The sequence below is a fragment of the Hippopotamus amphibius genome, chromosome 4, assembly GCF_030028045.1.
Source record: "Hippopotamus amphibius kiboko isolate mHipAmp2 chromosome 4, mHipAmp2.hap2, whole genome shotgun sequence".
Classification (NCBI taxonomy): Eukaryota; Metazoa; Chordata; class Mammalia; order Artiodactyla; family Hippopotamidae; genus Hippopotamus; species Hippopotamus amphibius.
The window spans coordinates 129,784,839-129,811,179 of record NC_080189.1 but is presented as its reverse complement, the minus strand read 5'-3'; the positions used below and the strand labels follow the sequence as shown (position 1 = coordinate 129,811,179).

Below are 26,341 nucleotides of genomic sequence, written 5' to 3'. Positions count from 1 at the left end.
TATAACCTTGAAGGCAGGCTATAAAGTATAACTTTTTATATATTTTAAAGGGACTTAATATTGTAAAACTTTGAATTTACTTCCTACCATGAAGAATCAAATGACAGGATTCTTTTATATTCTTAATGTTTGGGGGTGTGTATTTTGCTTGAGAGAGATTATTATGTGTATTTTGCTTGGGAGAGATTATTATATTGCCGTAGGTTCTTTGAAGACAGAGTGTTCTTAGGGCCTTTTGCCTTGTTTATTCATATATATCTACTCACTTGTTAAATTATAATTATTTTCCTGATAAAGTAATTGTCAAATTTATAGTTTTAGGGTTTGAGGTACCACGCCGGAATTCCAGAAGTGGTCATTTTATCTAGGGTCTTTAGTGAAACCTGAGAATGATTCTTAGGGCTAAACTAATTCTCTTTAGCCATGTTAAATGTGTATTATTATTCTAGTGGAAAGGAACAATATGAGCTTAGCCCTGACAGTCTTTATAACATTCATTTTTACACTTAGCAATTGACCTTTGTGAGTAAGGCATTCTGGCACCACCCGTTATTCCCTTTAAATATGAGTTAGACACTTTAGCTATGCTTCAGATATTTCTTGGAAAATATTTAACAGGCAGTATAAAATTTTCATTTGTTTGTTTATTTTGCTATATTTGTTCTAGGTTGGTTCTTACTTGAAATCTCCAAAATTCCCTATTTGGATTGTTGGCAGTGAAACCCACCTCACCGTATTTTTTGCCAAGGTACGCTAATAGCAGGAGTTTTTCTTTTTTTTCCTTTAAGTGTGACATCAGCCAAACAAGTAATGTAAGTCCATATTTAGTTTGGATCTTTGTACAGACTTCAGTGTATTCCCACTGTGAAGTGGATTGTTTCAAAATCTAAAAAATTAATACTAAAGAACATACCATTGTTCTGCTCTGGTTTTGGAATCATTTCAGTAAAATCATGATTTAGTTATAATTTCTTTATCTTTTCCAACTTTAGAACTTTGGCTTTTGATTTTTTTCATAAGTCATTTGTGTTATGGTGAAAATAATTGCAATTAAGTGTTTTGGGTTATTCTTTTGTAGAGAAGATAAAAATGTAACTTGCATGATATAAAATAGTTTTAGTTACAACATCTAGAAAGTGTTTTAAGATGTATTAATAGTTCAGTGATATAGAAGTAAATTGCTCTTTTAGGATGGAATGTTTCCTACAGTTTTAATATCTACAGTATTACCATATTGAAATAGATTAAATACTTGTGAATATGTGTGTTTTAAAGTTCTTGCAACAAAACTGTTGCTAAATCCCAGCCTTTATCTCTCTTCCCACAATTGAGTGCTTAAGAGCAGTTGAAGTCACACAGCCCTCCTTAGAATCCCAGCCTTGCCACTTCCTGACACCGCTCAGCCTCTTCTCCCAAGTCTTCAGAATAGGGTTTCATAATAGAGCCTTGCTCTCAGGATTGTTGTCAGGCTTAAATATAGAACATTTAGCAGCTACAAGTTAAATGCTCAGTAAATCGTAGCTGCTGTCGTCATCACCATCGTTGCTGTTTTCATTATTCTACATTTATTACACATTTCTGGTATGCCTGTGTAGAATTGCTGGATGTTAGACTAAAGGGAGAAAATAAGTAATTATATTTTTGACGTTTCTTAATTCCATTGTGCTTTCCTGATGACTCAACATGCTTTTTCAGCTTGTACTTATTAATGTACTTATTTGTGTCTGTAAGAAGTATGAATTGTGTAAATTGTACCAAAGACTGAACTGACAGTGGGAAGTTCGGTGGATCTATTTCATTATTTATTACTGTATTCACTTTTATTGTGCTGGCAAAGGTCCAGCAAGTGGATTTAGTGAAAGATACATCCTTACCTTTCCTTAAACAGGGCAAGCTATAAAAAATGACTCTAAGAGTAATGACCTTACTGATGTGTTACATTTCGTCTGACAGCTTTTGCTGTATATTTCCCTCCTGAAGTAGAGAGGAAGAAGTTAAAAGCAAATATAAACTACAGAAACTAAACAGCTAATTCCTAAGGATTTCATCATTTGACTCATTTTAGTGTCAAGTGGTATAAATTTCCAGAAAAGGAAATCAGTTCCAGTTCACATGCAGAAATGTATTTTCAAGCCAATTGTTAATTATTTTTATCACCAACCCTATTCTTTAGCATTAGGAAAACTAATCAAATCTATGAAACTATATAAATATCAGATATAAAAGAAAGTAAGTTAAAAATACTTTAAACCTTAAATTTTATGATTGATATTTAAGAAATGATTTTATTATAAAAACAGCAGAAGAGATTTCACGGGAGGTTAATAAAAGGAACAGTGTCACTTGCGCTATATAAATATGCATACATTTTGTTTTCTTTTTTTTTAATTTTTTATTTTTTTTTAATGTATTTATTTATGGCTGCATTGGGTCTTCATTGCTGTGCATGGGCTTTCTCTAGTTGTGGTGAGTGGGGGCTTGTTGCAGAGGATGGGCTCTAGGCGTGTGGGTTTCAGTAGTTGCAGCATGTGGTCTCAGTAGTTGTGGCTTGCAGACTCTAGGGCACAGGCTCAGTAGTTGTGGCGCACAGGCTTAGTTGCTCTGTGGCATGTGGGATCTTCCCAGACCAGGGATCGAACTCGTGTCCCCTGCATTAGCAGGTGGATTCTTAACCACTGCACTGCACCCCCAGGGAAGTCTGACATTTTGTTTTCAAGCATCAAAATGTTAGGTATGTTGAGAGAATCATGGGAGTGAATGGCACCCACCTTTCTGTGAAGTAGGCACTCCTTACCTGCCTGTCCTGGTTTTCTTTGTTGTTCCCATAGCACTGAGTCCATTGTGCTGTTGCATTTATCACATGATGCACAGCTGCTACTTCCCAAGCCTTCTTTTGCATGGCCTGGGATCGGCAGTGAGCCTCCTGTGGGGCAGGGAGTCTTAATTCATCTTCTTATCCATAAACCTCAGCCACGTGCAATGAAAAGTTGAATTGGAGCCATGAAGTACATAGAGAAATAAAGACCCTGCCACACCAGCTGTGGGTCTGACAAAGCACACTCAGCGTATGCCATGGAAATCGGTCAAGGTTTTTACATCTATCTTCATGTATCTGCATCCTTGCAGCTACTAATACTCCTGATAGGAAAGCACACACTCACATAAAGTGATTATAGAGAAGTTTGTTAAGATTTTAGGTTCTTCTACTGTTATAAGTCATGTAAAAATCATACATTTCAAATACCTTATCTCTCTTTTAGAACTCTTAAATTTTATGCAGATTGTTTTGATACTTTGTGTTTTCCAGATCTGGTACATAGACTGGCACATAGTGTAGAGAATTCATTAATTTAATGAATAAAGCACGAATTTTCCACAGTTGGGTTCCGGTGACATTTCTGTCTTCTAAAAATATTTTTTCATGACTCACTCTGAAGCTTCTTAAAAACATGGGTACTTCCTTTTCAGTGAATTTTAGAGCAATTGAATTTGGATTGCTTGAACATGTTATCTTTAAAGAGTTACAGGTAAAGAATTTTTCCCTTTGAAATAAAGTGTTATAAAACTGGAAGAACACGTAAATGGTAAATAACATTGATGATACTTGATAGCATTTCCTAGGTCCAATTTTAAATTTTTAAAAATAAAGTAGTATTTATATAGGCTTCATCATATAGAAAGAAAATACTGTGAATATTTCTTTTCTTTACAAGATCCATTATTTGGTCATTCTTTCTTGGAGATTTATATATTTGAGCAAGTAATTTTGGCTATAGCTTTGTTTTTGTTATCATTTTTGATTTTGGGTCTGTTTGTTTTTGGTAGATTTGTTCACTTTATATTCTTGGCCTGAAATAAACAACATAATTTTGTTCCCCCCTTCCCCCCCCCACCCAGAGCTTAATGTAAATGTTTATATCTTTTTCTATAAAACTGATGTGTTTGTCTGGAAATGTATTTCTTGTGCTGACTTCTTTGTATTGATTATAATGAAGTAAAAAAAGCATTTTGCTGTTTTTGGTCTTTTTTAATTTATTGGTTTCATTTGGTCTTTGTTGCTAAGCACAGACTTTTCTCTAGTTGCAGTGTTGCAGTGCGCAGGCTTCTCATTGTGGTGGCTTCTCTTGTGGAGCACGGGCTCTAAGTGCATGGGTTTCAGTAGTTGCGGCACATGGGCTCAATAGTTGTGGCTTGTGGGCTCTAGAGCACAAGCTCAGTAGTTGTGGCGCATGAGCTTAGTTGCTCCGAGGCATGTGGAATCTTCCCAGCCCAGGGATCGAAGCTGAGTCCATTGCATTGGCAGGAGGATTCTTAACCACTGTGCCACCAGGGAAGTCCAAAAAAGTGTGTTTTAAGGTCATAATTTTCAAGGCAATCTGTAATTTGGCATTGTAAAATGCCTTTGAAAAGCAATCGACTTCTTCATGTGAGTTATACACTGGAGGTGATAATAATTGCAGTCCTCTTCATTCATGTATGTACCCACTTGTCAAATATTTACAGGGCGTATAATATGCGCCTGGTATTATGCTGGGTGCTGTGAATACATGGTGAGGGAAAGGATTAGGCACCTGTTTTTATGGAGGTGTGCATTCTCATGGGGGAGGCATTCATCAAAGAGTCACTAATTAAATTACAGCTGTGATGGGTGCTAACAAAGCACAGGTCTGTAAAGCTTTAAGGAAGATTAGGAATGTCTCCTTGAAAAATTGATGTTGGAATTGAGCCTTGAAGCATCAGTAAGATTAAACTACAGGGAGAGGGGAAAAAGAGCATTCCCTACAAGGGAAATAGTTGCAGCAAGCAAAGAGCGGCGGAAGAAAGGACTGTGGTGTGCACACCTGAACCAGAAGAGCAGGAACCCTGAGAACTGGGTGCGGGGCAGGGGGCAGGAGGAGGCTGCCAAGGTAGGCAGCACATGCGACTCGCTTCTAGGAGTAAGGTCCACCACTAGACTTGAAAAAAATCAGTGGTGGGAGTAGTTCGGGGGGAGATAGGAAGGAAGGGAACAGGACTAAAAATGTATTTTGAAAAGATCACTCTGGTTAATTATAGAAAACAGATGTTGAGGGATATCCTAGGAGTAGGTAAACAAGACTCCTGTAGTCTTCCTGGTGAGCAGAGAGTGTAGTTTGGTCTGGGGGGATGATGGTAGGGAAGAACAGAAGTACAGCTGACCCTTGAACAACACAGGTTTAAACTGAGCAGGTCCAGTTACACATGGATTGTTTTTCCATAGTAAATACTACACAATTCCCAATTGGTTGGATCCCCAGTTAGTTGCATCTGTGTATCTGGAACCACAGATACAGAGGAACCACGGGTACATAGGACTGATTATAAGTTAAATGTGAGTTTTTGACAGTGCTGAGGGTCAGCGCCCCCAAGCCCTGCATTGTTCAAAGGTCAACTGTATATAAAGTTGAGAGATTCATTCCTGAGTTAAGCTGACAGGACTTGGTGATAGATTGGCTCAGATAGTCGAGGGGTGAGAAGTCTCATGAGATATATGTTTTAATGATTGGCTCTCAGCAGCTTTGCACTTGTTGAACAGACACACTCATGTTTGTTTTTTTTTTCTTTTTTTAAGATTATTTATTTGTTTTTGGAAGTGTTGGGTCTTCGTTGCTACACGCAGGCTTTCTGTAGTTGTGGTGAGCGGAGGCTACTCTTTGTTGTGGTGCTCAGGGTTCTTGTTAGGGTGGCTTCTCTTGTTGCAGAGTATGGGCTCGTGGCACATGGGCTCAACAGCTGTGGCTTGCGGATGCTAGAGCCCAGGCTCAGTAGTTGTGGTGAAGGGGTTTAGTTGCTCCGAGGCATGTGGGATCTTCCCGGACCAGGGCACGAACCCATGTTCCCTGTGTTGGCAGGCGGATTCATAACCACTGCGCCACCCGGGACATCCCCCCACTCATGTTTAAAGCAATTTATTTTTCTTTGGCCAAATTGATCAGATCAAGCTACTGCAATAAAACGGCCTAACCAAATGACCCCACAATGAGGTTTCCAAGTCCAGCCCACACAGACAGTGCTTTTCAGTTTTTCACATATTAGCAGACCGCCAAGGATCACCAGACATTTGAGGATTGCTAATGTGAAAAACAGAAGTCAGAGACTTCCCTGGCGGTCCAGTGGTTAGGACTCTGCTATCTCACTGCAGGGGGCCCGGGTTCAATCCCTGGTAGCGTCGCGGAACTGAGATCCTGCAAGCTGAGTGGCTCAGCCAAAAAAAAGAAAAATAGAAATCAGATCAAATAAAGAAAAAGGAACCCAAAAGAGTAGAGACAGTGTAGAACAGTGAAGGCATCAAAATAAAACTTCAAAAACCAAAAGCCATAAAAGAAGTTGTTATACCCATAACACTATGGAGGCCTTGAGGACAGAACATTTGAAGGACAAAAGAGAAACTGAAAACTTAGTGAGAGAGAAATTGGAGCATTCTCTCTCCTCCGTCATTGCTGCAGCTTCCTAACTGTTGCCCTTCCTTCAAGCTGTTGCCCTTCCTGGAGCTGTAGTAGCCTCTCAATTCAGCAGCTGAAAGGAGCCCATTAAAATGCAAGTGACTTCACGTCTTTGGCTCCCTTTTCACTAAGAGTAAAAGCCACAGTCCTTAGAATGACCCCCCAGGCCCTTCCTCCACTCTTTGGATCCCCTGTTGCCCTCTAATCTCATTTCCCACTGTTCTCCCCTCCTGTCTTGCTTGGCCACGATGGCCTTTCCTCTGCCTCAAAAGTGAGGCACGCCCTCTGCCCCTGCTCTTCAGAGGTCTGTTTAAAGGATTCCTTCCTACCTTCAGGTCAGCATTCAAGTGTCAGGTTCTTAGTGAGGCCTTCCCTGGCACCCTTTCTAAAATATCAACCCATTCCCTTCCCCTTTTCATCAACATTCTCTCTCCCACTCATTCTCAGAAATAGGTATTTTTTAATTAAGGTACAATTTACATAACAAAATTAACCATTTCAAGTGAACAATTTAGTAGCATTTAGTACACCCCCAGTGTTGTGTAACCACCACCTGCATCTAGTACCAAAACATACTCACCACCCCAAAATAAAACCCTGTATCCATTTAGCAGTCAATCCCCATTCTTCTTCTCCAGAACCCCAGCCACCACCAATTTGCTTTCAATCTCTAGGAATTTACCTGTACCAGATAGTCACATAAATGGAATCATACATTATGTCACCTTTTGTGTCTGGATTCTTGCACTGAGTATAGTGTTTCTGAGGTTCATCCTCCTTGTAGCATGTGTGGGTGCTTCGGTCCCTTCTCCGGCTGACTGATACCCCATCGTATGCATGTGTCACAGCTTATCCGCTCGTCCGCGGATGTTTGGTTTGTTTCCACCTCACGGCTGTTGTGAACAGTGCTGCTGTGGACATTTCTACACAAGCATTTACTTAAGCCCCTGTTTTCAGTTCTTTGGAGAATTTGGGTATGTACCTAGAACTGGAATTGCTGGGTCATACGGCAGTTTTGTGTTTAACTTTTTGGGGAAACTGCCAAGCTGTTTCCACAGCAGCTATACCATTTTACGTTCCCACCAGCAGTAAACGAGGGTTCCCAGTTTTCCACATCTTTGCCAACAATTGCTATTGTCTCTTTTTTAAATTATTATTATTACTGCCATCCTAGTGGCTGTTAAGTGGTCATTGTAGTTTGATTTACATTTTCTTAATGACTAATGATGTCGATCGTCTTTTTTTTTTTATACATCTTTATTGGAGTATAATTGCTGGCTATTGTAAATAGTGCTGCACTGAACATTGTGGTACATGTATCGTTTTGAATTATGGTTTTCTTTGGATATGTGCCCAGGAGTGGGATTGCTGGATCATGTGGTAGTTCTGTTTTTAGTGTTTTAAGGACTCTCCATACAGTTTTCCACAGTGGCCACATCAATTTACATTCCCACCAGCAGTGCAGGAGTGTTCCCTTTTCTCCACACCCTCTCCAGCATTTATTGGTCCTAGATTTTTTGTTGATGGCCATTCTGACCGGTGTGAGGTGGTACCTCATTGTGGCTTTAATTTCCATTTCTCTAATGATTAGTGATATGTTGGAGAAATGTCTGTTTAGGTCTTCGGCCTATTTTTGGATGAGCTTGTTTCTTTTTTTGATATTGAGCTGCATGAGCTACTTGTATATCTTGGAGGTTAATTCTTTGTCGGTTGCTTCATTTGCAATTATTTTCTTCCATTCTGAGGGTTGTCTTTTCTTCTTGTCTATGGTTTCCTTTGCTGTCCAAAAACTTTTAAGTTTCATTGGGTCCCGTTTGTTTATTTTTGTTTGTATTTCCATTACTCTAGGAGGTGGGTCAAAAAGAATCTTGCTGTCATTTATGTCACAGAGTGTTCAACCTATGTTTTCCTGTGAGAGTTTTATAGTGTCTGGCCTGATCTTTTTTATGTGCTTTTTGGCTATTTATATATCTTCTTTGGAGAATTGTCTGTTCAGGTCCCCTGGCCTTTTTTGAATTGGGTTGTCTTTTTATTGAATGGTAAGATTTTAATATAGCCTGGCTGCTAGGAACATACTGTGTATCTTACTTGTTTCTGTATTACCTGTCTCAGTAGTAAGCTCTATGACAGCAGGATTTTTGTCTGTTTTTTCTCTTACTGTTTCCCAACGCCAAGAACAGTGCCAGGCACAGTGTTTGTGCTCTGTAGATTTTTGTTAAATGAACAAATAAATCAGCAGAAAACACCGAAGATCTATTCCACATTATGATATAACCCTGTTGGTACTTGACAAAGGGGGAAAAGGGGACTTAAGTATGCCAAGTTTTCTTTGATCATAAGAATTCAGTAGATGCCTAAGCTTATGAATCAAGAAGCAACAGTTAATACATGTAGTTTCCTACATGGAGACAAAAACGGAAGAACTTGCTCTTACTCTTCTGCCAGATCAACTTTAATACACGTAACATACACAGATTTTTTTCTCCAGATGAGTGAATACAAACAACTTTGGTGAGTGTTTATAAATAAACATTGTCAAATTATATACTCTGTCGTATTGAAAATTTGCCTTCATGGTTTGAGGATGGGTAAGAAAATTGTTTCTGTTCAGTGAAATAACTGTTTTGGTTTTTCTTTATTTCATTGGAACCCTCTTCCTGAACCATGGAGAGTCATTGAACACACTTTGTAGGAATGAAAGAGATTTTTCACAATTCACTTTTATTTGAAAATCAGTGATGAAAATAACTTTAATAATTAACCTTTGTGAACAGGTTGTAAAACTTCACATTGATTGTTTATAACCACCTTCTCTATGTAATCTTCAAATTTTTTAAATTTAACTCTCTGCTATGTTTTATAAATCATCTGACTTTTCTATCTAATGTAGACAGGGTCATCTTTTTAATCTTAACTAAACATCTGTGTGAAACAACAAAAATGATATTGTACTCTGATGTGTTTTAGAGAATGTGGTTGAAAAAAATGTATAGCTTGCTATCCGATGTAAATAGGAGTTTTATACTTGATATTGAGGTGGAATAGCACAGAATCTATCTATGACTCAGAGTCATTAAGCAGCAGGGGTCCCACAGAACCTGCTAATAGGATGTGGGTGAGGTGAATTGCTGTACAGTGTGTGTAAATGGACTTCTTCAGAGAAGGAAACGATTTCTATTAAGTAGGATGGAGAATTTTCCAAGCAGGCCATCTGAGCAATAGCACAGTAAAACATTGGGATCTGTACGTTGTGAGGGAGTGGGCCCGTGGGCATGGGCAGGATATTCAGACATCATACCACAGTACTCTTGATGAGTTAGTTGAAAACTTGCAAATCTCCTGCACGGGTAAAAGAAATGATTTTGAATAGTAGATGTTTAAAGAATTTAAAAGCTATATTTAAACTTATTTATCTTTTTAAAATTGTTTCTGTTAATTTCAAAAGAAAAAGCATATCTGATTGTTAAAACAAGGTGGTGTAACATTCGTTTTGTAATATATTAAATCTTTTCTTCTTTTAGAAGCCAGGCCTTTTCATACTGAGACATGTTAATATACTTTAAATGCCCAGATGTTACCTGATAACATATTTGGACATTTGTCCTGTTATAGTTTTCTTCTCTCTAATCATCATTTTTCCCTTTGACTCATTGACTTCCTTTTTTGTATTTGAGGTCTAAATTATTTGGGTCACTTTCACATGTTTCCTCTTGAATTGGAACTAATTATGGAATTAATTTTTATTGCGATTTCAAGATGGCTTTAAATTTGAAAATGATACTTTAATATTACTAGAATTATATGTAAAAAATGATAGACAAATTTGTCATTTTTTGTTTTTATTTTGCATTTGAATCTCTGGGGTGACAGCTGCTGATCCAACATAAAAATAGTTGGAACCTACCTGTAACATCTAGTTTCACCTTCAGAAGATCAGTGATTAATTTTCTTAGTAATCCATTTCAAACTTTCTTTTGAAGTTGGGAAGATGAGTTTTACATTCCTTTTTGTTCTCTTTTATGGTTATAAAAGGACTCTTTGTATGTGTATAGAGTGTCACCTTTGACCTTTCCTATGATAAAGCAGTTTTCCTTTTAGATAAGAACATAGGAAAACACACTTCTGTTTAAATGCAAAGTATATAGAGAAACTGAATTTAATGCAAAGGAAAAACAAAACATTTAACTGTTCCTGCATGAGCTGACTGTTCTTACAGTGGTATCTGTTACTGGGAATCTAGATAGAATTCTTTCTATAGAGCAAGCGCCTTTTGTGTAGCCCTCTTTGGTGTAACATTAGCAAGACGACTGCAGTTACATGATAGAGCCCTTTTTTTAGGGTGTTCAAAAGTCGGACAGTTCTACTTTACCATTAATACATTCCTCTACATGTACTAACACAATTGTAAGGAAAAGAAGTAAAATGATGCTTTATAGATCTTATTTATTATAAAGAAAATTCACTTCTACGTATCTTTAATTACTGGGTAAAAGTCTTGGGACTGGAATATAATTACATGCAGAGTTGGGCACTTTGTAATAGGGTTTTCCTGTGTATTAATGTGGTTTAGTCATCCCATCCATTTATCCTAAGTAAATTTTAGAGTTTGTGCATTTGTTTAAACTTCATGCTTTATCTGCTACAGAAAGGAAATGGATTTAAGAGCTAAAGTATTAATTTTCATAGTTCAAATCATAACTTGTCATGTTTCTGTATTGGTTTTTATGAATTTTTTTTTTTTTTCTCTTAGTTACTTAAGTCATGTCATGGATGTCACCCAGCTTGCTCAAACCAGACCCTCTTTCCATTTGAATTTGTTTCTTATAATTTTTTGCTACAGTAGTACCCAAATAATTGTCCAAACAAAATAAAGTATCGCTGCTATAAAGGCCTAAAGGCCTTCTGTTACAAGTAAAGTCCATGAGTTTTCGCTGGAATCAGCATCGATAAGTCCACGTCTCTACCTGTCCGTCTAGAATTGATGACAGTAATTGCAGCAAATGGAGTGGGTAGCAGAGAAGGCCTGACAGCATTTAATGTATGATAGTATTAACAAGGTGATGATTTTGTTTGTTTATTTTCCTTGCTTTTGTTTATGTTATCATCTGCCCAGTTTGTGATCAAAATCCTGCTCAGTGTTTGCGGCCCCGCCCTGACATCTTCCATGATGTGATTGCTGGTTCTCTTACTCCCTTGTCACTCCTGTACTTTCTTTAGCTTTCTACCTTCTTGTAATCAGGGATACTACCTGATTTATCTGCTTTCCTGCAGTACCTAGTAGAGCAAACACTGGGCATTGTGCTAAGTACTGTTGAAATGCAAAGATTAATAATACATTATAGGGACTTCCGTGGCAGTCCAGTGGTTAAGACTCGGCGCTTCCACTGCAGGGGGCATGGGTTCAGTCCCTGGTCGGGGAACTAAGATCCCACATGCCAATGCCACGCAGCCAGTAAGAATCATCATCATAATAAGAATACATTATAATAGTTCACTAGTTACTTCTGCTGTGTGTCAGGCACTGTGCTAAGCATCTTACATGCATTCCTCATTCAATCCTCAGTGCAACCCTGTAAAGTAAATACTGTTTTCATCTACATTTTATAGTCTGGGGCCAGTGAAAAATAACACCTCCTGTCTAAAGCAGGGATTCCATCTCCTGAGCTTTTAACTACTTCTGTCCCTTAGGAAAACAAACATTATTATTCTAGATAAAACAGAGACTGAAAGTGGGGGAGAGTGGGTGGGTGCAGAGGAGATGATAACTTGATTTAAAGGACTTGATGTGTATTAGACTTAGATGAAATGAGGAATGTATTCTAGGCTTGGGAAAAGAGTAAGCAAAAAGGCAAGAGATGTGGGATGTGAAACTCCATGCTCTATTTGGAGAATAGTAATTGGTTCCGTATGGCTGAACCGTACTCATTGTGCCAAGAGATTAAGATGGAAGCAACAATTGAGATCAGATACACTACCAGCTGGAATAGTCATTCCTCCCCTGACCATCTTCACTATCTGTGTTTACACGCTTTTCTTGATATGAAAGGCTAAACATGAACATTCAAGTCATGAATGTAAAGCCTGTTCATGGAAGTAGAACAGCCTCCTTGATGAGCAGTAAGAACTTCTCTGTGAAGCTTGATAAAACTTAAGAGTATTAGAGGTTGAGTATTGTCACTATTTTTTCACAGTCAAACCTTGTTTAAAACAGTAGGAAAGGAGGTAGGATTTGGGGGAATGTAAGGTCAGGGACATCTCTCACTGTACATTTATGCTAATCCGAGCCTACCAAGCTTAATGACTAGTATTATGTGGACCACAATGTCCGTCTCTTTCTAGGCATCCATTTCCATAGGAAACATAGGAAGTGTGTGTATGTGGAGATTCCCTGTGTGAAGCTTGTATCGTTAAAATCAATGTCAATGGGTAGCACGAAGGAATAGGAGAGGGAAAAGTAGGTCCAGTATGAGTAGGACGAGCAGATATTACACATGTGACATAAGCAGGCTAAAACCCCAGCCAGAATATTAGGGTTTAATTCCTTTTGCCAGCTTCCTGAAGTCATAACCCTAAAATTGGAGTGCTTTACACAGTAATATTCAAGAAGTGGGGCGGAGGAGGCAATGAGAGCAGTCCACCCCCCGTAGAAGGGATGTTTGACCACTGAAATTGTGTAGAACTGCCTGCATGAAGTCAACTGTATGATGTTTAAGCTCTACAAACAGCACGCCCTCTTTTTGCCTGTGCTGGGGCACACCGTTCCCACCACAGCCCTCTCCCCAAGCACACACACCGAAGCTTCTTTCTCTTGGTTTGCCTGTTGGCTGCATGTGTCCTCCAGGTGCCTCCCTCCCTCTGCGATCTGGACTGAGGAGCAGCCCCCGTCAGGAAGGGGCAGTTTTCCTGGCAGAGGGAGACGTGGAAGACGCCTGGCACAGCCACAGATGGCACTTAAAGCTTCTTCCAGGAGCTGGCAGAATGTCACTTCTGCTTATATTTCTCTGGCCAAGAAAAGGCACATGGTCAATCCCTGACGTCAGTGGGGCTAGGAAGTAGACCTCTCCCACAGAGAGGTACTGCGGGTCCCATAGCAACAAGCAGGGATGGGACTCTTACAGGTAAGCACACAGAATTGAGGACAACAGTACCATCTACCACCGTGGGTTACTATGGGTCCAGGTGGCTTAACAGAATTTGAATTAATTTAAAGGCTATAAAGAATCTTTGCCTAGGAATAAGGAGGAATTTTTGACTATCAGATTGATTTTTGCCCAGGTGATTATATGCATATAATATTAACTTATACCATTTTAAAAAGTCAGATAATCATTTTTCTTGAATTTTGTATGCGTCCATGTACCTGGAGAGTAATGGCTTATGTTAGCTGTTTCCTTACTGACATACAGTAGATAAACAGCAAGGAGCTTTTCTTGGCCCAGTTCTTCATAGTAAACCAGAGAACCCAGAAAGTGATTTTAGGTGCAGAGGAGAGTGGATGCCTTTGGCCTGAGGGATGAATTCTCTGGCAGAACCCAGTGGAGAAAGGCTGGAGGGATCCCTACATTGAGTTGTACAGTTCTGGCGATAGGGAGAGAAGGAAGCCCAGTGGTTAATATTAACAATTGTAATGACCACATAGATCATTACAACTTTCCTCCTAGTGCTTATTTCACTTACACATTTAGAGTGTATGTTTCTACATAGAAAGACTCTCGAAGGGCTCTGCTTTAGGTTTCCAATCCTGGCTTCTCTGCTGACACAAGTCAGCATACAGCAGTAGGCTGTTGTGGAGTAGCTGGGACTTTCGCACATAGTTCGGGAAATCATGGAAGAGTAAGAAAAAAGACCACTGTCCTACTCCCTACTTTCAGTTAATGGCGTTAACTGAATTCTGTTTCTGACATTGGCACTGAAGAACATTTTATACTTGAGAGCATTTGATAACTGACTTAAAATCCATTGCATAGCGATTCCCAAATTATTTTCCTAAGTAGTGAGTGAAGAGTCAATATAAAATATATAGCAAAGTGATTTCTAGGCAAAATTTTACTTAAAGCCTAAAGGGAAATTATATGCAAGTTAACTTTATTATTTTTTTTTTGGAAGGACTCCTAATAGCACTATAAAATGTTGTCTACAAGCTCAAATGTGATTTATATGTCCGTGACCATCCCTGAAGATAGATAAGGTTCTCAGAGGTTCTTTGATTACTCATGACAGCAGATTGCTCTTGATAATGATGAAAGGTATAATAAATAAGCTTTAAAGACCTTTCCAGTAATGAGCTACATGCTTAGACCTAGCTAACGAACTGAACACAGGCTTTCCTTGTATTTCCGTAGGTGTTTGGAAGGATAGCTAATGTTACAACATTTTAAAGGGTTTATGGTGAACAGACAGAGCTACATGAAAAAGAGATATTTGTTTCATGACTCTAGGATATTAGATAGTCCCATTACACCTTGGTTTTGGGGGAGGTTATTTGTTTTTTTTTCCTCTTCTCTTTTGTAGCACTTTGCCAGTTAAGGAAAGTTGGGTGAAGCTAGATAATTTTAAAAGCTATATTGTTTAGCAGTCCCTGTTGGCCGAGAAGAGGTTGTTTGCTCTAATATTCCTGTGATAAAAGCATCTGATTATATTTGACTAATGTACAGAACTATTTTTTTTTTAATTTTATTTATTTATTATTTTTTGGGGGGTACACTGAGTTCAATCAGCTGTTTTTATACACATATCCCAGAACTATTTTTAAAGTAAAAATAATGTTGATAAATCAGAGTTGAAAAGCAGAGCTAATTAAAATATTATTTAAATATTTGACTCATGTTAAGAATCTCTTGCAAGTGGGAGTACCTTAAAGAGTTTCAGGTGCAGTACACACTGAAATTTTCTCCTAAGTGCTACAACTGGAGATGAAAAGAAGAAAATGCTTACAAGTATCCTTGCTGACTTAGATAATTTGAAACTACATCATTGGAATCTCTATTTGTTTATAACTCAACAGTTTTTTGAGGGTGCGGTATTAATGTATGTTTGAATTTTATTTTAGAAGGTAATTTTAAGATAATATTAATAACATTCATGGAAGCATATAGGAACATATTGTTCTCTCTTCCATTAGCTTGTGACCTTAAATGTACAGAGCTAGGTCTTTAGCTCGTCTAATAGGCTTGACAGTACTCAAAACATGATGCGTGTGTGGATAGTTATATGGGAAAAATATATTAAATATCTAAAAGCTATTGCCACATGAAGTCATCCTCTTCGTATTATTCTTCACACTTACACAGTTTTTACATAAGAGTTCTGTTGTACTTTATCCTTTCTAATTAAATCATTTGCTTTATGTGCAATGAGAAAAATTTGGCAGTTATATCTCACACAAGTTAAATATCTTGTCTTAAGGTTGTAAAGAACTCTTTTCTCAATTAATGGAATTCTGTACTTGCTGTTCAGAGTTGCTATGCAAATAGGAAGTGTACATAATATTAGTATATTACCAAAATTACTACATGGGTCATTATGCTCCAGGTCCTAAACTGAGAACCTTGTTCAGAAGTGTTTAAATAAATTGGTAAAAGTGAGTGCTGGAATTTGTAATTTTAAATCGAATTAGAAAGTTAAAAGGGGTTCACTGTGAAGCACTTTAATGGAAATAGAAGATGGTTTTGTAACTTGTCCTGATTTCATCTAACCATTGAAACATTTTATAAATTTAAACAAGCTTTAACTAAGAGATCTTTCTCTACAGTAACCTAAAAAGCATTGTAAACACTCAAAATCAGCATGCAGTAATCAATTCAGAAGACTACTGGTTTTGGGTGGAGCTAATGGTGGACTCTGGAAGGGCTCACGCCAATGAGCACTTCTCAGAACCCCTGCTGCCAGTGCCCCTGTCTCCTCGGTGAGCCACAGCTGCCCCCCCAACTCTGCAGGCAACCCTCCAACACCAGCAGTTTGTGCGAAGCAGGTAACCGATGAGGCATCTTCCACTCGAGATTCAAGCCTCCCGAATGCAGCGGTGCAGAGCAAGTTAGTGTCTTCCTTTCAGCAGCACACCAAAAAGGCGCTCAAACAGGCGTTGAGGCAGCAGCAGAAAAGAAGAAATGGAGTCTCAATGATGGTAAACAAGACTGTTCCTCGTGTTGTTTTGACACCATTAAAGGTGTCTGATGAGCAGTCGGATTCGCCTTCAGGATCCGAATCTAAAAATGGTGAAGCAGACAGTTCAGATAAAGAAATGAAACATGGGCAGAAATCTCCCACTGGAAAACAAACAAGTCAGCACTTAAAACGATTAAAAAAGTCTGGTTTAGGACACTTGAAATGGACCAAAGCTGAGGATATTGACATAGAAACCCCGGGATCTATTCTTGTCAACACTAACTTGAGGGCATTAATAAATAAGCATACGTTTGCTTCCTTACCTCAGCATTTTCAACAATACCTCCTGCTTTTGCTCCCAGAAGTGGATAGGCAGTTGTACCTCCAACTCCCGGAATAAGATTTGGCATATATAAAGTACTCAAATCTTTTTGGAATGAAGAAATGGCAAACTGTCCTTGGATTAGCCAAATATTTCAGTAACCCAGGAGGCCAGTCTCAATAAGCCTAATATTTTATTCAACCTGTAGCAGTTTCTGTTACTCAGTTTTTTCCAGTCACTGTGAGAAATATAAATGAATAAGGTACAACACCTCTTCTCAAAGAACATGTAGTCCATTGGGAAATTATTTATTCAAGAAATATTTACTGAACATGTATTATGTCCCGCGTATACTGTGCTAAATGCAGAGACTTCAAGAATGAATCTTGTAGAAGAATATCAGACGGAGGAGAAAGACAACCTCATGCTGAAATACAGTTTCCTCTTTACTAGAAAAGAAGTCTGATAACTGGATAGATCTATACCAAATTTAATAAAAGACCAGCTAGAGTAACATAAGTGTCAAATAGAAGTAGAAAGAAAGTCCTCAGAAGGCACAGAAGATGAAGAACTTTAATCTGAAAGTTGTATTAGAGAATTTTATGTTGGAACAGATACTTAACTTGAACCTTGAAGGATTAATAGGTGTTTTGTAAGTAGAGCCAAGGGAAAGTGAATTTTACAGAGGGAGAGCTTGTCATTTACAAAGACTTGCTACATGTGCGGTAAGATGCTGTGCTAAAGGGTAGTATGGTCTGCAACCTCAATGACCTGGTTGCAGATCAAGCTCTTTTCACTTTTTCTGAAACCACTGGATACCATGAGAGATTTCTCAAATTAGAAACAGCATGCATAACATAATTTAAATAAACATTTTAGTGCCTGGACACAGGTCAGGAGAAGAAGATCCAAAGGATAAATAAAATACAACCCTTAGGGACTTCCCTGGTGGCACAGTGGTTAAGAATCCGTCTGCCAATGCAGGGGATGCGGGTTCGAGCCCACTTCCGGAAAGATCCCACATGCCATGGAGCAACTAAGCCCATGCGCCACAACTACTGAGCCTGCGAGCCACAACTACTGAGCCCATGTGCTGCAACTACTAAAGCCCGCGTGCCTGGAGCCCATGCTCTGCAACATGAGAAGCCCATGGAGGCCCATGCACCACAATAAAGAGCAGTCCCCACTCACAGCAACTAGAGAAAGCCTGTACACAGCAACGAAGACCCAGTGTAGCCAATAATAATAATAATAATAATAATAATAATAATAATAACAATAATAAAGAATAAATCTAAAAAAAAAAAGAAGACTACTGGTTTTGATGGATGAAAACTTGAGTGTTTTCATTAGAATTTACTGTAATCTTTTTTATTTTGTGTTTTGGTTTTTGTTTTGGCCTTTCTTTTTTTCTCCCCCCTCTAATGTAAACACATCTTAAAATAAGTGATATGATTAAGAACAGTTAATTCCTAAGGAGTTTAGTAGCAAATTAACTATTAGTATATCAATGAGACCAAAGGAGCAAAACAAGATTTTTTTTCTTTAATTGTAGTGGCATCATTCGCTTTATTAGTCATGACAGTTATAGTTGATGTCTTTATATGTGGAACCTGACCACTACCACTGGGTTGTATTTTGAGAGGAAAAAAGGAATTTCGGTTTAGGTAATTTACGTGTGGGGGGGTTTTTTTTTGTTGTTTCCTAACAGCGTTTTGAGATTGTTTCACACTTTTAATCTTCAAGCAAGAATTTCTCTAAACTCCTCTTTGGAAATACTCTGTTCTGACGTCTCTGAAGTAATCTGCGTTCACCTGGTTCCGCAGGCTCTTACCTGGCAGACTCTCCAGCCTTAATCTTCTCTAGTGCTCGTCGCCTCTTTCTACTGGCCCGTGAGAAGGCTACCATTGGCAACACTCCGTGTGCCGAGCATTAAGTCAGCCGTGTGCATCACCTCCAAACTCTGAATGTTCCAAATCAATTCATCCTCCCAGCAGAGGAGATGTCCCTCCCTAACTGCTTGTCTCTCACACGTCTCAGTCCTGCTCAGCGTTCAGTTCCCCTTCTGCTATGCTAATTCACATCCTTCTGCCTCTGATGATTCTGTTCCTGCTAGCTAGAACTTCCTACCTGCTTTTCTCTCTTAGGTGGGACCCAAAATATCTTCTTTGTAAATCTAGTAAGGTGATTAAGGTACCCTTATATCCCCAGGTGTGTCAAAAGAAGGCATGTTTACTAAGTGTTAGAGCATTTTGGGAAAAAATATAATATATTCTCTAAATCATGGGTCAGCAAACTATGGCCCACAGGCCAAATCAAGCCCTGCCACCTGTTTTGTAATTTATTGGAACACAGCCATGTGCCTGTGTTTATGTACTGTAGCATCCTGCTGTCTATGCATTGTATTATCGTGCTACCTTATGGCCTGCAAAGCCTAAAATGTTTACTTTCTGGCCCATTACAGAAAAAATTTGCCAACCCTTACTCAAAATGAATGCTTTTTAAACCAGAGTACACCAGGAGTTTTGCCCAGGCTTCAACTGATCTTTCTATATCAGGCCAGGTCTATTCAAACAAGAATTAAGAACATATTTTCTAAAGCCTAAATTTTTTGTATGTTCATAACCAGAGGCAAGAGATAAGCAGTGAACATTTTATTAAGTCTACTTCAATTTTTTTCTACATAAGCATAGTATATTTTTTATTTGTAGCACTCGGAACAGAGATGAGGCATCAGGTAGTTCACGTTAAATGTTTTTTTTGATTTTTGTTTTTTTTTTTTTGCATTCCTGCATTTTTTTCAATTAATTTTTATTGGAGTATAGTTGCTTTACAATGTTGTGTTAGTTTCTGCTGTACAGCATAGTGAATCAGTTATACACATACATATATCCCCTCTTTTTTGGATTTCCTTCCCATTTAGGTCACCACGGAGCATTGAGTAGAGTTCCCTCTGCTATAGTAGGTTCTCATTAGTTATCTGTTTTATATCAATAGCGATATATATGTCAGTCCCAATCTACAAATTCATCCCACCCTCCCCTTCCCCCCTTGGTGTCCATACGTTTGTTCTGTACGTCTGTGTCTCTATTTCTGTTCTACAAGTAAGATCATCTATACCATTTTTCTAGATTCCGCATATATGCATTAATATACAATATTTGTTTTTCTCTTTCTGACTTACTTCACTCTGTATGACAGTCTCTGGGTCCATCCTTGTCTCTACAAATGACCCAATTCCGTTCCTTTCTATGGCTGAGTAATATTCTCTTGTATATATGTACCACATCTTCTTTATCTATTCCTCTGTTGATGGACATCCTGCATTTTATGAAGTCTTTAATGCCTGAGAATTTGATGCAGACCTTTTTCTCTGGCTAAAAGTGGAACCTTCCTTGTTCCCCCAACTTTATAAATGGTGATAATTTCCCAGAACTACATTTTGTAGGAAAATTTAAATGATGTTTCATTTATATTCTATTCTCTGCCACCTCTTCCCCCCAAAAGACTCTTTTTTTCTTTTTGACCAAGAAAAGCAGTATTCCCTTTCCTTCCATTTAGATCATACTTTAATATTTAGAAAATTTGAAGTAATAACTCATTTCAAATCTTGCTTCATCACTTACTAATAACAAAGGTTGAAATGCAGCAGATAGAAAGAATGTATCTTCATCTTGTGCCTCCAGATGTTTCTCCTTGCATAAAATCTCATCTACAGCTGCACACCTTCTCCTCCGCCAGAATTCCAGTGACAGTGCTCACCCACAAATTCCAGCGGCCGTTCTATAGGGAAGAATTGAGAAAAAAAAAAGGAGAGATGGAAATAGTTATGGGAGCTAAAGCTTCTTCTGGAATACATGTAGCAGTGTTTGCAGTTAAGGCTTGGGAGTGGTAAAAGAAGCCTAAGGAATAATAATAATGATAGCCCCAGTGCTAATATTTGCTCCCTAAATCTGAGAGCTGACACTGCAATCCTAGCCTTGATATAAAGGTAATTATAGAGCTAAGGCTCTCCTGGTGATGTATTAGAGAAAGGAAAGCGCTTTAAGAAATATTGTTAAAAATAGGTTAAATACAATTTGGAGGTTCCTTAAAAAACTACAGATAGAACTACCATATGATCCAGTCATCCCACTCCTGGGCATATACCCAAAGAAAACCATAATCCCAAAAGAAACGTGTACCATAATGTTTATTGCAGCACTCTTTACAATAGCCAGGACATGGAAGCAACCTAAATGCCCATCAACAAATGAATGGATACAGAAGATGTGGCATATATATACAATGGAATATTACTCAGCTATAAAAAGGGATGAGATGGAGCTATATGTAATGAGGTGGATAGAACTACAATCTGTCATACAGAGTGAAGTAAGTCAGAAAGAGAAGGACAAATATTGTATGCTAACTCACATATACGGAATCTAAAAATGGTACTGATGAACTCAGTGACAAGACCAAGGAAGCAGATACAGAGAATGGACTGGAGAACTCGAGGTATGGGAGGGGGCGGGGGGTGAAGGGGAAACTGAGAAGAAGCGAGAGAGTAGCCAGACATATATATACTACCAACTGTAAAATAGTCAGTGGGAAGTTGTTGTATAACAAAGGGAGTCCAACTCAAGGATGGAAGATGCCTTAGAGGACTGGGGAAGGGAGGGTGGGGGGGACTCGAGGGGGGGGCATCAAGGAAGGGAGGGAATATGGGGATATGTGTATAAAAACAGATGATTGAACCTGGTGTACCCCCCCCAAAAAAAATAATAATAATAAAAAAAAGAAAAAAAGAAAAAAAAAAGAAGGAAAAAAAAAATAGGTTAAATAAACAAATTTAATCCAAGAATCTGGAAATACCTACCAAAATTACATGTGCCTTCTTACTTTAGCCCAACAATCCTACTCGAGAACTCTGTCCTGCAGATACAAGTGTTCATATATGAAATTACATGTTCAAGTTTATTTGGTGCAGCATTGGTTGTGGCAAAAGATCAAACACAATCCAAGTGTCCGGCAATAAAGGACTGGACCATAAAATCAGAAAGGCATTGAAAGCTCAACGGGATGAAAGCATGTCCCTTGACGTGTATTATCTACAAAATAATATTGAAAATGCATGAAAAGGAGACTCTGAAAGGTGCCATAAAATGATGGTAAAAGGGAAATAATTGTACATCACCAAATTTCACTGTTATAAAATAACAGATTTTAAAAATTATTTTGTCATTTATTTTAACACATTAAAACTGTGAAGGGGCTTGTATATATTGCCTTGTTGTGATTCCCATACACATTTGATTTCTTCTCCCATGTGAACTGAACATACTATTAAGGTGTTCAGGTGTGGTCCAGTAAGGACTACTGTATTTGACTCTTAGAGTTTATTCCTTCATCTCTGAGGGAAGGGTGGGATGATTAGGACAAAAGTTAACTAGTACATGTCTTACAAAATGTTTCCACAGAGAAATTTAACACAGAAATGTGTTAAATTTAAACAGCAGTTTAAATTCTATTAACATTTTATATGCCACAACTTTTTTTTAATTGAAGTATAGTTGATTTACAGTATTGAGTTAGTTTCTGCTGTACAGCAAAGTGATTCAGTTATACAAATATATGTACTCTTTTTCATATTCTTTTCCATTATGGTTTATTACAGGATATTGAATATAGTTCCCTGTGCTCTACAGTAGACCATGTTGTTTATCTATTTTATATATAGTTGTTTGTATCTGCTAATCCCAGACTCCAAATTTATCCTACCCCTACCCCCACCCCCTTTCCCCTTTGGTAACCATGGGTTTGTTTTCTATGCGAGTCTGTTTCTGTTTTGTAAATAAGTTCATTTGTATCATATTTTAGATTTCACATATAAGTGATATCATACAGTACTTGACTTTCTCTGCCGAGACCAGCTCGGCGACTCGAGGTGAGTGACGGGTGCCGCAAGCTTGAAGAAGACACAGACACAGACTGAAGAGAAAAGTGGGACCGGGGGGCTCAAGACCTCTCGGATCAAGAGCCCTGCTGATTAATCCCACGTTGCTTTTATTGAGTTTTCGGCATAGTCTAAGGGTCTGACACTCCCAGGTTAATCCCATAAACAATCAAAGGCCTCACATGACTGGGGGCAATGATCTTTGTTTGCCTCCTGGGTCCTGATTTGAGCTGGGTGTGGAGAGCAAAGCAGCCCTGGGGGAAGGAGACCTCTCTCAGAAGGATTAAGGGTCTGTGCCCCACCCGTGTTGGCCCCTCTGTGACTGTGCCTGTCTTAGGTTGTTCCTCCCTTGAGGAATCTTACCCGTCTTTGGCTAACCAGCCATCCCTCAGGACCAAACAGGGTGATATTAGTCTCCATGCCCCGCACCCTCAGCTCCTCCACTGCTCAAGCAGGACATTCTGAATCCCATCGCTCGGCCCACATACTTCAACATTTTCAATGTTTCAAAAAGGTTCCAGAATGTCTTCCCACATTTCTCTTTCTGGCTTAATTTAGTATGATAATCTGTAGGTCCATCCATGTTGCTGCAAATGGCATTATCTTATTCTTTTCTATGGCTGAATAGTATTCCATTGTGTATATACATACCACATCTTTTTATCCATTCATCTGTGAATGGACATTTAGGTTGTTTCCATGTCTTGGCTATCGTAAATAGTGCTGCTGTGAATATTGGGGTGCATGTATCCTTTTGAATCATAGTTTCCTCTGGATATATGCCCAAGAGTGGGATTGCTGGATCATATGGTAGCTCTATTTTTAGTTTTTTAAGGAACCTCCATACTGTTCTCCATAGTGGCTGTACCAACTTACATTCCCACCAATAGCATAGGAGGGTTCTCTTTTCTCCACACTCTCTCCGGCATTTATTATATGTAGACTTTTCAGTGATGTGGCCATTCTGACCTGTGTGGGGTGATACTTCATTGTAGTTTTGATTGCATTTCTCTAATAATTAGTGATGATCTTTCCATGTGCCTGTTAGCCATCCATATGTCTTCTTTGGAGAGAAGTCTATTTAGGTCTTCTGTCCATTTTTTGATTGGGTTGTTTGGTTTTTTTGTTATTGAGTTGTATGAGCTGTTTGTATATTTTGGAAATTAAGCCCTTGTCAGTCACATCATTTGCAGGTATTTTCTACCATTCTGTAAGTTGTCTTTTTGTTTTGTTTATGGTTTCCTTTGCTGTGCAAAAGCTTATAAGTTTGATTAGGTCCCATTTGTTTACTTTTGCTTTTATTTTTATTGCCTTGGGAGACTGCCCTAAGGAAACATTGGTATGATTTATGTCAGAATGTTTTGCCGATATTCTCTTCTAGGAGTTTTATCGTGTCATGTCTTGTCTTAAAGTTTTGAAGCCATTGTGAGTTTATTTTTTTGTGTTGTGTTGAGGGGGTGTTTTAAAGTTTATTGATTTACACGCGGGAAGGCTTTCAGCTTTTCACCGTTGAGTGTTATGTTGGCTGTGGGTTTGTCATAAATAGCTTTTCATGTTGAGATATGTTCCTTTTATACCCACTTCTTAAAAAGGGTTCAAGATGGTAAAAAAGGATGCTTGGAAACTTGTTCTCTGATGAGGTTTGTCTGAGTGAACACACTTAGAGGCAGATGCTTCTATTCAGATTTATGAATAGAAGAAAACAATTACAGCCTAGATTCTAGTTTCATGTCAGTCAAATGTAGACTTTCATAATGGTTAAAATATGTGGAGTAAAGGTTTGTGAAGAGTCCAAGATAACACTGAATTTTGTCCTTATTTTTGATAAATTGTAATATTGCTTTGTAAAGAAATTAGTCATGATAGAGAATTAGTTTTATGGGAAAAAGAAATCTGCCTTTTGGATATTTCCTTTAATAAAAAAAGTTAAAATTCTGAACATGCAGAACTTGATTATTGATCTGTGCCTAGGTATTGATATAACATGCTTCCTAAAGTAATAAATTTCAAATGCATTTATTCCTATGGAATTGTTTGCTATCATATCTCTGGATTTACTTTTTAAAAATTTGAACTAGAATATATTTTCAGTTATATTTGTTACTTGGAAAATAATATAAAGTAAAAATATCAGTCATTAATTTTTACAGATTCAATTTTATAGTACAATATTAGACTTTTCAAGTGTTATATAAAATTTTACATGTCATCCTCACAACAGTTCTCTGTGGTTGAGCAGTAACGCCATTTTTCAGACGTAAAGTTAAGGCCCAGAGAGTTTGTGACTTATCTTAGTCATACACCTATGATATAATATAACTCACAGTATTCTGACTCCAAATGTCTTCATTTCTTCACCCTAGCCTCATATTTATTTTTAATGTCATGATGTTGTAGCTCGTTGCTAGCATGCTTTTTTATGTTTTCAGGACATGGCTTTAGTTGCCCCTGAGGCTCCTTCAGAACAAGCCAGAAGAGTTTTTCAAACTTACGATCCAGAAGGTAAAAGATGTTATTTTTTTATTAACATTGACTCTGTGTTTTATATCTTGATATATTTGAAATATATCATTATTTTCCTGAGTTTTATTTTAAAGAGTTATTGGATTATTGAATGAAATGTAGCTCGCATTTCTTGAAAATTTTAAGTAGGAAATGGTGAAAGTGGGAACCAAAAAGGATACTTAAGCGATCATCATGTTCTCACCTGGTACGTGGTTGTTGTGTTTCTTGTGGTGCTGAAGTTATGGTTACTTAAATCTTGACCTCTGATGGTGTAAATAGGGAAAAATACCACCTGTGAATAAGCTCTTTGAAAAGTTGTCATTTCTTTATTCAAACGAGTAAATGTTCTAGAATATTTCTTTTTTTATAAAATTGAGATATAATTGACATATAAGTTTAAGGTATACAACATGTTGCTTTGATATATTTATATATTGCAAAATGATTACTACATTAGCATTAGGCAACACCTCTATCATGTCACATTATTTCTTTTTTTGTGGTGAAAACAGTTAAGATATAGTCTCTTAACAACTTTGAAGTTTATAATACAGTATTGTTGACTGTAATCACCATGCTGTTCATTAGTTCTCCAGAACTTATTTATTGCAAGTTTCTACCCTTAAACAACAACGTCTCCCCCATTAACCTACCTCAAGCCCCTGGTAACCACCTCTCTACTCTGTTTTTACAAATTCAGCTTTTCTAGATTCCACATATAAGTTGTATTGTATTGTATTTGTCTTTCTGTGTCTGATTTACTTCACTTAGCATAATGCCCTCAAGGTTTATCCACCTTGTCACAAAAGGTAGGATCTCCTTCTTTGTCATGGCTAAATAATATCCCCTTGTGTGTGTGTGTATATATATACTTGTATGTGTACACTATGTCATCTTTATCCATTGATGAACACTTAGGTTGTTTCCATATCTTGGCTGTTGTGAATAATACTGCAGTGATTGTGACTGTGCAGATATATCTTTGAACTACTGATTTCAGTATCTTCAGAT

At 38.0% G+C, this 26,341-nt stretch overlaps 1 protein-coding gene across 2 annotated transcripts in view; it reads left to right on the top strand.

Annotated features, from left to right (window-relative positions):
* Positions 1 to 26,341, top strand: part of MINDY3 (MINDY lysine 48 deubiquitinase 3) — a 91,898-nt gene that overhangs the window by 42,395 nt on the left and 23,162 nt on the right. For both annotated transcript variants that reach the window (XR_009053190.1, XM_057731681.1), the window contains exons 10-11: positions 668 to 748; positions 25,255 to 25,327. Coding sequence is in view for 1 of the 2 variants with exons in the window: in XM_057731681.1 (XP_057587664.1) it covers positions 668 to 748; positions 25,255 to 25,327 (154 nt within the window). In the remaining variant the exon portion in view is untranslated. The remainder of the gene's footprint in view (positions 1 to 667; positions 749 to 25,254; positions 25,328 to 26,341) is intronic.